The sequence below is a fragment of the Citrus sinensis genome, chromosome 1, assembly GCF_022201045.2.
Source record: "Citrus sinensis cultivar Valencia sweet orange chromosome 1, DVS_A1.0, whole genome shotgun sequence".
NCBI lineage: Eukaryota > Viridiplantae > Streptophyta > Magnoliopsida > Sapindales > Rutaceae > Citrus > Citrus sinensis.
In genome coordinates, this window is record NC_068556.1 from 17,767,580 (window position 1) to 17,780,204 (window position 12,625).

The window sequence follows — 12,625 nt, forward strand, 5'->3', positions numbered from 1 at the left end:
TGTCATTGCCATATACCATTTCTGATCTGCTAAGGCTACTTTGACACTAGCTGGTTCAACATCTTGTCTGGCTGTAAGATATGTTTTAGGCTTGAAAATTCCTGTTTTGGCTCTTGTAACCATTGAATGAGTAGAAACTATTGGCAAGGATGGTTGAGGAAGAGCTACTGAGGAGTTTTGGTTAGATATATGAGAATGAGCATTTGAAGAGAGTGGTGAAGGAGAAGTGTTTATATGTGGTAAGGAAAGAGAGTTTAGTGTTGGTGATACTGCTGGAACTGATGATGATGTTGAAGGCTACTGTGATGAGCTACTGTCATGAAGAATACAGAATGAAGGAGAAGAAATTTGAACTGACTTTGATTCAGAATCAGAAGAGAGAAACAATTCAGAATAAGGAAATTCATGCTCATTAAATGTAACATGTATGGCAATGAACACTCTCCCTGTTTTATCTAAACATTTGTAACCCTTATGAAGAGGGCTATAACCTATAAACAAACACTTTTGAGAGTGGAAGTCAAGATTGTGTTGATTATATGGTCTGAGTAAGGGATAGCAAGCACTGCCAAACACTCTAAGGAAGTCATAATTTGGTAATTGCTGAAACAACTTTTGATAAGGTGACTGGTTGTTTAGAACTGTGGTTGGCATTCGATTAATAAGATAAAAAGCTGTGTGAAAAGCTTCCCACCAGTAAGAAACAGGAATTTGGGCTTGAGCAAGAAGGGTTAACCCTGTTTCAACTATATGCCTATGCTTCCTTTCCACCACACCATTTTGATGATGTGTGTGAGGACAGCTGTGCCTAAATTGGATACCCTCTTGGCGAAGAAAAGAAATAAAGGCCTTGAACTCTCCCCCCATGTCAGATTGTAAAGCTTTGATAGGTAAACTGAACTGTTTTTCTACCAGGGTTTTGAAGTTTTTAAAGGTACCTAAAGCATCTGATTTTAGCACAAGAGGAAAGATCCAGCAGTACCTAGTGTAATCATCAACAAAAGAGATGTAATATCTATAGCCTTCCATAGAAAGTACAGAGGCTGGTCCCCAAAGATCAGTGTGGATTAATTCAAGAGGATATTTTGATTTGATGTCAGTTGCTGAAAAATGAAACTGGTGTAATTTGCCAAGTTGACATGCATTACAGAATTCAAGTTTTTGCTTATTATCACCAATAAAGGTTATACAATTGTTTCTCAAGAGAGTTTGAACAACATGCTTGCTTGGATGACCAAGCCTATTATGTAAAAGACTGACTGAAACATTGCTTGAAGCATGAAAGTTTACTGGAAAACTAGACTTTATTTTCTCAAACAAAGGATCAACACAAACTTGCTGAGAAGAAAAAACTGACACCATTGAACTTGGTTGGAATACTGATGTATCAGAAGAAAATGACTCTCCACATGACAGTAGCTTATACAGTCCACTTTCAACAAACAACTAGCCTATGGGATTGATAATCCACAGCTTCTCAAACAACAGCCTTCAACATCATCCAACTTATGCTGACTGATAACATTTTACAGTCATATTCAGCTATTTGTGCACAGCTGAATGATCTGATAATCCACCAGATTAGAGGTGTATTTAATGAGCATAAGTAACCCATCAAAGTCAGCTTCTGATAATCCTAAATGTAACCATCCTTGCTCCGTTTGGTACAGCTTATTAAATAGAGCTTATAGCAGTAGAGCTTATAGCAGTAGAGCTTATACCAATAGAGCTTTTGGACAAAAAGTCATTGGGTGTTTGGTTGTCAATAAAAAAACTACTTTTGAACCATTAAACTATGTGATATTTTTTATATTATATATATTTAGAAAAGCTTTATAACCTCTACTCCCAAAAGCTCAAATTTTGGGTTTTTCCTAGTAGAGGTAAATTAGCTTATTTAAGCTAAAAAAACTCTACTAAAAAAAAAACCAAACACCATAAAAAATTTTAAAAAGTGCTTATACGATTAAATAAGCACTTATGGCTCTTAAATAAGCCATACCAAACAGGCTCTTAGTGTTAAATAAGTCGGCTAGCTAGATTCGTGATTATATGAACTCTTCTTTCGCCTTCCTAATCCATTCTCTCTCTCTCTCTCTCTCTCTCTCTCTCTCTCTATCTCACAAACACAGACGTTCTCTATTTCTTTCTCACTCTAAAAATCTTCAATTTCAACAATTTTCTTGCTTTTTATAATATTTCCCAATCATTTCCCAACTTTGGTTTTCATCATAAACTCACAATTTCGTCACTAATTTGATAAATACCTGAACCATAAACCCTTGTTTGGCCAAAGCAAAAATCCTCTAAATTGACCAATTTTTCAATCTTTATTTAAAAAATTTCACCCATACATTTCCCTAAAAGACTTAACCTTCAATCTAATCAGTTCAAAATCATGAGTTTAAGACTAAATTTTACTAAATTGATTCAGGGTATGGGGTTCATAAATATCAATGGCTAGTGGAGATAGATCAACGGGTGGTTAGAAACGCAAGCATTTGGCTTCGAGGCAACAGTAACAACCTGAAGACATCCTTGAATTCATTGCCACTTATTTTGCTCCACCCTTAAGGAAATAATTTTACGACTGGTTTATGTTCAAGTCTATACTCAATTCTTACTTTGTGAATTTAGACAATTTGGAAAATATATTTATTCATAGAAGAACTCTTAGGACTTTGCTAGAAAATGTAGGTTGGAGTAATACACTGATTATTAGGGAACATGTATATCTGAATCTTGTGAGGGTTTTTTACTCTAATATAGATATATATGCGGGTACTGAAAGTTGAGTAATAACCAATGTCTCTAGAATTCCTAGTGAACTCGATGGGATGAACCTCAATGAGATAATAGGCACTAGGGATGGTGGGTATAATGCATATACATCTAGGAGCAAACTTGATTTTCTATGATATTCACATACAAGAGCTGTAATAAATATTTATAGGTGTTCTGACTTTTTCGATAAGGATTGTAATGGCACTTTAAAATCACAAGCCCTGTGTCTCCGAGTCTGGATCCTTTATAATGCACTCTAGCATGTCATAAGCCCTAAAAAGAGATATGCTGATATAATAACCCAGATAGACCTAGCCTTGTTGGATAACATTCTAGAGGGAAGAGGGGTTAATGTTGGTTATGTTATCTTTCAACTTATGCTCAGCACTGCAAGGGCAGGGAATAGAACTTTGCCTTTTAATAGTATCATTACCTGAACCCTTGAATATTTTTAGGTCCCCATTGTTAACCCGACATTTCATAAGCCTCGGGAATTAGGGGATGATGATATCGCCAGCTTGGATTTTGTATGGCAGAATGACAGTTGGGTTAGCAATCCCATGGCTAAGAATAGATCCACTTTGATGGCTCCAACCAACTCTCACATGCTGAATGATGTGTTCCCCCTTGATCAACTTCCAAATATATGTGTTATGGTGCGGCCTCGGGTTGACTATCCCATTGCGGAAGCTCATGAAGATTTGGTTTGCTAGTTGTTGGGTGAAATTCATAGTATGTCCAAGAAGTAAAACCAGCTTCAGATGCAGTTTAAAGCATTTCAACAGTATGCATTTGATGAGCATCAATTACTCTTTGTCGAGCAGCGACGCCTCTATGATCAGCAACAACAGCTTCTTTATAGCCAGCAAACTCTTCTTGATAATCAGCAAAGGCTCTTTACGGCTCTTAGGTTTCCTCCATTGCCCTGCCCATCACAGCCACCCCAATAAAGATGTGGAAGGTACTCATCTCATGAACTTTTATTATTATTCCTTTTTCTTTTATTTGCTTTAGTATGGTTTGTTAGCCTTGCTATTGGTAGAAAAGATGAAGTTGCAATCCATATAAAGATTAATGATTGAAAGTAGCTAATTGCATATTTTGGACTATAAAGTTGCAATCTATAAGCTGTTCGGGCTCATATTTGTTCAAGGATGTTCTCTATCATTCTTATTAGCATTCAAGAGATAAAAAGGCTTATATTTATATATGTAACACCTAGTTATTTAGGAGATTCAATAGTTGCCAGCTGACATTTAGGGTTTTTTGTCAAACTTTGATGATGCATGTTATGCTAATTAGCTATCGAAATCATTCTTAGAATATTTTCTAAACAAAGATTACAGTTGATGGGTGCCAAAAAAAGCTTGAAGAAATACTGTGTTTTTCTTTCAGTTCATGTATGTTTCTTTTATTTTTCACTATGAAGTTGCGGAATGCAAATTGCAGTTATTTTCATCCTTGTTCTATACATGAGTTGCTTAGCATTGTGTTTCAAAAACTTGGCTAAAATATGATTATAGGCTATAGGGGTACAAGTGATGGGGTTTTCTAAAAAATAAGTATGGTTTCTAAGGGTAGTGAAAAATCTACCATGTTGTCTTTTTTAATCTCTATTATAGCAGCTAGGAGAATCTGAACATAATGTATATTAATGCTTAGGAGCCATGGTCTTCATTTCCTTGTTTTTAGTAAACTACTTCAATTGATGATCTCTATTGTTTTCATGTGTGATTGTAGATATTTCCAGGGTATCCCTGAGGCAACCTTAGAGAATGAACAAAGAGGTGGTTGTGCATACTAAGCTCAAGGTAATATTGTGTTTTAGCAATCATGATTCATTGCCTTTTTCTTTTGTAAAAATTGTACCTTTCAAATCAACACTTAAGGCTTGCTTAATTACTAAAACTGATTTTGGGAATGGTGGTCTTCTAAACCATCTAAAAAAAATTTAAAACTGTAGTTATAGAGTACCTCGTTGGAATTTAACTCGAGGGTTGTATTCTAGTGCTTTTATTCTTGAATTGAATGTTTGTATTTATTTTAATCATCTTTGAGCCGTCTTCATGCCATTGGTGGCTACATTTTCTCCTCCAACCAACTTCGAAGGAGGTGTATAATATTTCATGAATCATATGCACAGTCAACAATTGAGATTAACTTATGAGTGGTAATTAATGTCCGTCTGATTAATTTATCTAACTTTAAGCCAATTCTACAATTTTGTGCCATAAAGTTATTCTACTTGTACACATTTGACATCAAATGCCTAGAAGTACATTAACACTAATCAGACTAGGCAAATTTTTTTCGTGAGCCCTCCAAAGTGAAGATTGTATACCCTGCAGCTTTATTTGATGATTCAAGTGATTCAATACCCTGTTTGACGGATTATTGATGCTATATGTCATATGATTTTTGTGAAAAAAAAAATTAGTGGATGAAGGGTGCATATTGTGTGTTTATATCCCAGAGATGACCTTTTATTTTTGCAAATCCAACCAAACTAAATTGTGGTAACACCGAGATCACTTGTAAACTAACTTCCAAGATCAAGTTAGTTGGTGCATTTGATTTTGGCTTCTCACATAAATTTGTGTGTGTGTATAAACTTGCTATTAATTAAGCAATATATATAGACGGAAGTTTATATTATATATAATTTCTAATATTGGTAGTTTAATATTAAGGCAAAAGATAAATTTGTCCAACCAAAAAAATTGTAATTTCTTTCCCTATGAAATTTTATGTTAAACCAAACAATGCGATTTAATTTCTTCATTCTCCTCCTCTCATTTCTTCTCGTTTCCCTTGTATTTCACTCCTCTCCTTCCTTCCCTTCCTTCAAACAAAACATCACCTAAGAGTTATTGCATATGTCTGGTTAATTTGGCGCATATATTAAGGGTTAAATGTGAGTACGACAAAACATGCAATAGGTCACATAAAACATGCAACAATTCAGGTCAAAAATGCAGCAACTGAGGTTAAGTATGAAAATCACATAAACATGCAATAGTTCACATGAAAGATGCAGCAATTGAGGTCAAACATGCAATAAGAACATCGAACATGAAACGGGCAAGAAAATTTTTATTTTTTGACTTTATTCAAGACATGCAATAATTCAAGTGGAACAAACAACAAAGGAGGTCAAACATGCAACAAGAAATTTACGTGTAAAAAAATTCACGTGAAACATGTAATAGTTTAGGTCAAAACATGCAACAGCTGAGGTTAAACATGTAACAATTCACATGAAACATGTAATAACTGAAGTCCAACATGCAACACGGACGTCAAACATGATACAAGTGGGAAAATTTTTACTTTTTGGTTTTATTCAAAATATGCAACAATTCAAGTGAAACGTGCAACAAGTGAGGTAAAACGTGCAACATGACATTTATATGTTAAAATTGACATAAAAGATGCAACAATTAAGGAAAATATGAGGTTAAATATGAGTACGACATAAATATGCAACAGAACACAGTGATATACATGATAGAAGATGTTGAACATGCAATTTGGAGGTCAAACATGAAACAAGCGCGAAAAGAAATTTTTGGGGCATTTAGAACAACAAAGTTTAGACAAGTAACAATATACATAAAAATTGTAATGTTAAATATGAGACATCACATATAAAATATGAAATAAATATTTACTTTTTATTATGTAGTAGTCTTTATTTTTTTCGCTTTATTGTGATAAGATTTTTTTTTTTCATTTTCTATTTATTTAATTTTTTTTATCATACTATTAATGACATTTTTTGAAAATTTCTTAATTAATATATTATTTTAATTTATTTTTTAAATAATTTTTTTTTAAAAAAAAAGAAGAACGTGCAACCGGTTTCTTAACCGGTTGCAAACAGTCGAGCTAGAATACCAGCTACAGTGCGCATGATATGAATATATAGTCGCATACAGTTGTGCCCTAATCAAGTAAAAGAAAGTGATTATAGTGATGGACTGCTGGGTCACCGCTATGAATCAATCAATGGGTATTAATCTGTAGTCAAAATCAAAATGATTGCATAATCTTACCATACAAGTGTGACCCTTTTTCTTAAGCGGTATCTCTTAAAACAGATTTCACTAATTGCATAAAGTTCATCGAACTCTTTTGTTTCCTTCCTTTTTTTTTTCCTTTTTTTTAATAATCAGAAATAAATAAAATATATATTTTTTAAATACACTTATACAATTCTATTGATATTTATATTAGATGTCTATTAGAACCACCTAAATCAGATAAACTAAATTTTTACTCTCACAGATATTAGTGGAATATATATTCCATCTACAAACTATAAAGAAAATGTCTACTTCTATTCAATTATTTAATTGGGAGAGGAGATTAGTGAGAAAAATATTTATTCCATCCACAAACTATAAAGAAAACTTTTACCTCTATCTAATTATTTAATTGGGAGAGAATATGAGTGAGTCTCCATTAGAAATTCGAACTATTGCTCTCATAATTATGGGAGCCAGCAGCCTACTAGTCGGCTATGGGCCAAATGAAAAATAAATAAAATATTCTCAAAATTTACTCAATTATAATGTAATTAGGATTTTTCTTTTAATCATGCAAGCTATCACATTTGTAACATTTATAAATATTTTCATCAGTATCATTTATTTTTTTAAGAAATAAGTGAAATATTCTTAAACTTACTAGATCATAATGTCATTCAGATTTTTTTTTTAATATTTATAACGTTTATAAACATTTTCAATAGTATATTAAACAAATGTGTTGTTATAAATATTTTTAAAAAATATAACCATAAGAGGGCCCAACCGGGTTCGAACCGGTGACCTCTTGATCTGCAGTCAAATGCTCTACCACTGAGCTATGGACCCCGACGCGGACATTGGGCCGTCTTCAATCAAACTTAAATAAAAGAAAAAGATATGGTTTCAAAGCGAATCACAGCACCATTTGATCCCAGTTTTATTTTTTGTGAAAAATATTAGATTTTGTATGGAAGAAATGATGATATGAACAACATGTCTGAGCAACAAAACTACAAAAGATTCAATTAATTTAGGTATCCCAAGCTGAAAACAAAATAACATTTTTCAAGCCCTTGGCTCAACTCAAGCATCTCAAATTCGAAACATGACCAGCCAACACAAATCATCAAAAGTAAACACCACACAAAGCTTTTCTTCTTTAACACAGAGAAAACAGACTCCACTGCATTGCGGCAAACTGAAAACACTCTAGATATCAAGTGCTCCAATATTTACAGTATGCGAAGGTAGCATTCGGTCATCAAAGTAGTAAGCAGGCCTGTATCGTAGCACTATATAAGAGAGAAAAACGAAACTGAATATGGCCTACCAAAACCCCCAAAAAAAAAAAAAAAATGGACCAGCAAGGACCAAATAACAGCTGAGAGTAATGCTAAAAGGAAGACAGAGGGCGAAAAAAGGTAAGAGAAAAACATTGGGCAAAATGCTCAAAGTTGACAACTTGTCTACTATTCTTTAGCTTCAGTTTGCAAATGTTGGTTTCTTCATCTTTCAGGAACTTTGAAAGACAGGACAGCACTAAACAGGCTTGGCTCTTTGTCTATCATTCCTAGGTTGGAATCTTGGGCCTGCAATCAGATGATTTAGCTGGAGTTAGAACTTGAGGAGTAGCAAACAGAGCGATGCAAAAATAATAGCACAAATGAATACCAAGTCCATTAGCCTCGGAGGTCCTCATGATTCGAAGCCTTTTTACTGAGCTGATAAACATCCTGATCACGAGCAGAAAACATTAACAGTAAGCATTTGATGAAAGGAAAAAAAAATTGTTGATTCCTCTTGTCATTTGCATATTTGATTTAGTGATAAGAATCAGATAGTATAAACAAGCACAGCAATCTGTGGACCATCCTGTTAAGGAAATCTCATGAGGTACAAGATTCAACCGCAAGTCTCGCAGTCTCAGATTAATTCACAAAATTTGGCGGTTGCACTTCACAATAAACCATATTTAACACTCCAAGGTGCAAAATGATAGTTGCATACCTCCAAGGTACATCTCCAACAAGCATCCAATCTCCTTCTTTATCTTCATAAGTGAGCACAAACTCGGACAATCCATCCAAAAGCTTAAAGGCCTTTGTTGCAAGATCCTTCTCTCCACCTTCAAGAGAAACCAAAAGGAAAATCATACAGCTATCAAAGAACCTTTAATTAACCACGCTGCCGTTGTTGCTTAGTAAACATTGAGCACCAGACATGCATCAGCCAATCGAACCTTTGCTAGACTATATTAGAACTAATCATGTTTCGTTTTCATTTTATTTGAAGAAAATTAGCCAAGAATTTGACCGTGAATAAGAACGAAAGAATAAAAGGAACAGAACTTACCTATGGAATTGATAGCTGGGGTGGATGCAAAAAACATCTCCTCCAAAGTTTGAGCTAAAGACTCATACGAGGCATGAGCATTCAAATCCACTTTCCTCCCTATTGGAACTCCATCCATATTCACCTTAACAAACCCAAGATGAGCTTTCTCACTGAAAATATTATTGGTTTTGTTACCATTGCAAATTTTCTTCTTCGAAGCATCTTTTGATTTGTCTTTTTCATCGGCCACTTTTTCTTCTTCAGATATTGGAGCTTTTGCTTGGTTAACCAAACTGTTCATCCTGTAAGCTCCTATAGGAGGCCATCCCACAACCTGACTGTTTTCACAAACAATTCAGGGTAATGAATAACTAAATATTTGAAAAAAAAATTAATAAAGAAAGAAAAGAAAAGGTCGAGGCATGCTTCATCATAATTCCACTCCCTACCAAGAAGTTCTTTGTAATAAAAAATAAAATTAAAAAAAAAAAAAAAAACTCATTCAGCATTAAACATCAGAGATTAACAGGAAATTGAAAGGATACAACCTTAGGCCGTTTTAAACTCGTTAACAACTTATCAACAGAAAAGTGAGAAATTTAAAATTTGAAAAGGAAAAAGAATTACAAGTTAACAGCAATTAAACATAACGATAAGCGTAAGAGCAAATTTAATAAAAAGGTATTGTCAGTGGTTTTTTTTTTTTTAAAAAAAAAAAGTCCCATTTTTATCTCAGAATCAGTATAAAATAGATCATACACTCTGTGAAGAGAATACAGAGCCAGAATAAAGTAGGCACATAGCCTAAAGCTAAACAAGTACAAGCATATCAGAACAAGCCACTAGAAGAAAAAATAAAAAATAAAAAATTTTCCAAGTTCTTAGTGAGAGCATAGGATCAAGATTGCCAGTTAAAAAAACCGTGGCTTATATATAAAGTTGGTTTATTGCTAAAAGGCAAAAAGGAAAAAAAAAAGAGAGAGAAGTCAAGAACTTGATTCCCATTGGCTTAATATTGATAACCAAAATAAAGTTTTCCTCTCAATCAGGCCTAGACGTTCTTCACTCATTTAAATAAGAAAGCTCATCTTTTACCATCCTGAAGCAACATAAACCCAAAATATTCATATAAACATGTTATCAAGCGCATACAAAATATATATATATATAAATATTTTTTTTTTGCCGATATAAAAAGACTAACCTGGCACTAGGAGGGGATGATTCACCCTCACGAGGAACAGAGTTAGCAGCTCTCTTAGTGCCAGAAACAGCAACAGGAGGAGAAGAAGAAGAAGCATTACTAGGTCTCTTCCCAGCAGAAGGAAAGTCCTTAGCAGTCAAGATTCTTCCACACTCACCCCATGAACTTACCACTTTCCCCTTCCCACCTCCTCCAACACCACCAAGACTCAAGCCCAGTCCCAGCTCCAGCTCATCATCATCGCTCTCAACAACTTTTGACACCCCAGACTCATTTCCATTACACCCACCACCACCACCACCACCAACGCCAAGTAAACCAATACCACCTTGCATGGCAACAACAGCAACTAGAACAACAAGTCAACAGGGAGAAGAAACAAAGAGGGTATTTTCTTTTCTTTTTTTTTCCCCTTTTTAGTTCAAGATTTGACAGTCAAATAAGAAATGGGCAACAAAGAGTTCTAAGAGTGAAAGAGAGGATTTTGGGGTTTTGGGTGGAGACAGAGAAAGAGAGAGAGGAGGTGATAGGAGATTAGGAGTGGTGGATGAAGTGATGATGATGGGGCCCATATGTCTGCTAGTGCGCTTAGCACTCTAACCATTCTTTACTTCATTTTCCTTGACACGATCATGACTCTTTAGAATCTTTATTTTCCCATTTCTATAATTCTATCTGTTGTTTATAATATAGAAAATAATTCCAAAAAAAAAAAACTAAAAACAAAAATAAAAGATTGAATTCCCCAAGAAACCTGTAACCAGTGTTTACAGAAGCAAACTGGCTTGAGCTCCAAGTTGTTGGTTGCCATAGCATATTTTTGATTTGCCATAGCATTTTTTTTTCACTGTGCTTTGATTTACTAGCCGTTTGGTGGACAAAAGTGCTGCAATTTTTATTTTTTATTTTTCACATGGGAATTTATTGCCATTATGGTTTTGCATTCTGAAAAAGACCGAGTAATAGATGTCTTTTTTATTATGATGGCTAATGATCATTTTTACTTATGTACATGAATTATGATGGTTTGGAGAACTTTTGCCGTAGGAAAATTACTTTCTTGCAAAATTTTCAAATGTCAATTTCGGAAGTTATTCATTTTTTATTGTATTTGAAATTAAGAATTCATTATAAACACTAAACTTGAAAAATTAATCCAATGTGAAACCCCTGAAATCTATAGCGAGTCTAAGTTTTTAAATTGTGATGTAATTTATAAGAAAAACTGCATAATTTACAAAATTTAAAATAATTTATGAGAATTAATTAGTTCAACCAATAAAATTTCGTATAGCTGTATAAGAGTTTATGGTTCAAAGCTACTAAAGTTGGTGAGTATAAGATTTAGCTGCTATTAAACAATCTTTTTTTTTCTAAAAAAGGTAAACTTCAGTGTAGAATGTTTTTAAATAATAATAGATTAATTTGAAAAAACAATTTTGTAGCCAAACCCTAAATTTATACATATAAGGGTTTTTTAGTGTAAAGTTAGAAGATTACAGATTAGGGGAACTCATGGTTAAAAATCTGTGGTAGGACAAAATTTACCCATTTGAACATGTATATCACAAAATTCTAAATGTAGATGGTAATTACACTACTCAATTAAAGAATATTAAACAAATCTTTCATTAGAGGTTAGGTGTCTCTTAACTTTAACACAAAAGCATAGGTTAAAGTCTAAAGATTGAGTCTTTTCACAAGCCAAAAATACCTAAAAGCATATTCTAATCTGATCTTTACTTCTCAATGCCCCTCTTTCTTTCTTCCTATGTGCTGTCCACGATTTTAAGGACAAAGGGCACAAAACCTTGTTTTAGAAAGTTGGGGCCTAAAGAATAAGAGTTGCAATTGCGATGAATGTGGGGGCTAACCATAAAAAGATAAGCAGAACAAAAGAAGAAATCAGGACAATTTTAAGTTAATTCAATTTTTACATATTTAACTATTTATGTGCCGTCCCATATTAGGACCACATTTTTCAATATAATTTATTTTTGCGGGAGTAATCAATTAATTAATTATTTTTTTTGAAAGCAGGAAGAGTCATCAGTAACCTTAGGGGTTTTAAAATGTCAATGATAATAGTACTCAAGCATGTTAACCCCATGAAAAAGAATTTTAATGTAACTTTTAATAATGATGTAATAAAGGTGTTTATTAATTCAAAATTATTCAATTTTACAAAACCTCAATCTAAATTGAATTTGATTGATTCCACAAAATCTTTAATCCAATTAAATTTTATTTTAAATTTCCCCCTTTGGTATTG

The 12,625-nt window shown here is 33.6% G+C and overlaps 1 protein-coding gene and 1 non-coding gene across 2 annotated transcripts; both read right to left on the reverse strand.

Moving 5' to 3' along the window:
• Positions 1-7,589: 7,589 nt before the first annotated feature.
• Positions 7,590-7,661, reverse strand: TRNAC-GCA (transfer RNA cysteine (anticodon GCA)). Its single transcript has one exon. It is a non-coding gene; the product is annotated as a tRNA-Cys (tRNA).
• Positions 7,662-7,857: 196 nt separating this feature from the next.
• LOC102624177 (auxin-responsive protein IAA13) lies at positions 7,858-10,911 on the reverse strand. Its single transcript, XM_006489552.4, has 5 exons — positions 10,354-10,911; positions 9,168-9,487; positions 8,823-8,940; positions 8,487-8,548; positions 7,858-8,404 (listed from the first exon to the last, which is right to left on the reverse strand). The coding sequence occupies exons 1-5, from the start codon at positions 10,686-10,688 to the stop codon at positions 8,355-8,357; spliced, it is 885 nt and encodes a 294-aa protein (XP_006489615.2). The 5' UTR covers positions 10,689-10,911; the 3' UTR covers positions 7,858-8,354.
• Positions 10,912-12,625: the final 1,714 nt, after the last annotated feature.

What these genes read in the sequence shown, in the direction of transcription:
- LOC102624177 (XM_006489552.4), bottom strand. Translation starts at nt 10,688, where the DNA reads ATGCAAGGTGGTATTGGTTTACTTGGCGTTGGTGGTGGTGGTGGTGGT. An exon ending in CCCAGCTATCAATTCCATAG is followed by an intron (nt 8,941 to 9,167) that starts GTAAGTTCTGTT and finishes TTTCTCTTGAAG; the next exon opens with GTGGAGAGAAGGATCTTGCA. An exon ending in CTCCGAGGCTAATGGACTTG is followed by an intron (nt 8,405 to 8,486) that starts GTATTCATTTGT and finishes ATCTGATTGCAG; the next exon opens with GCCCAAGATTCCAACCTAGG.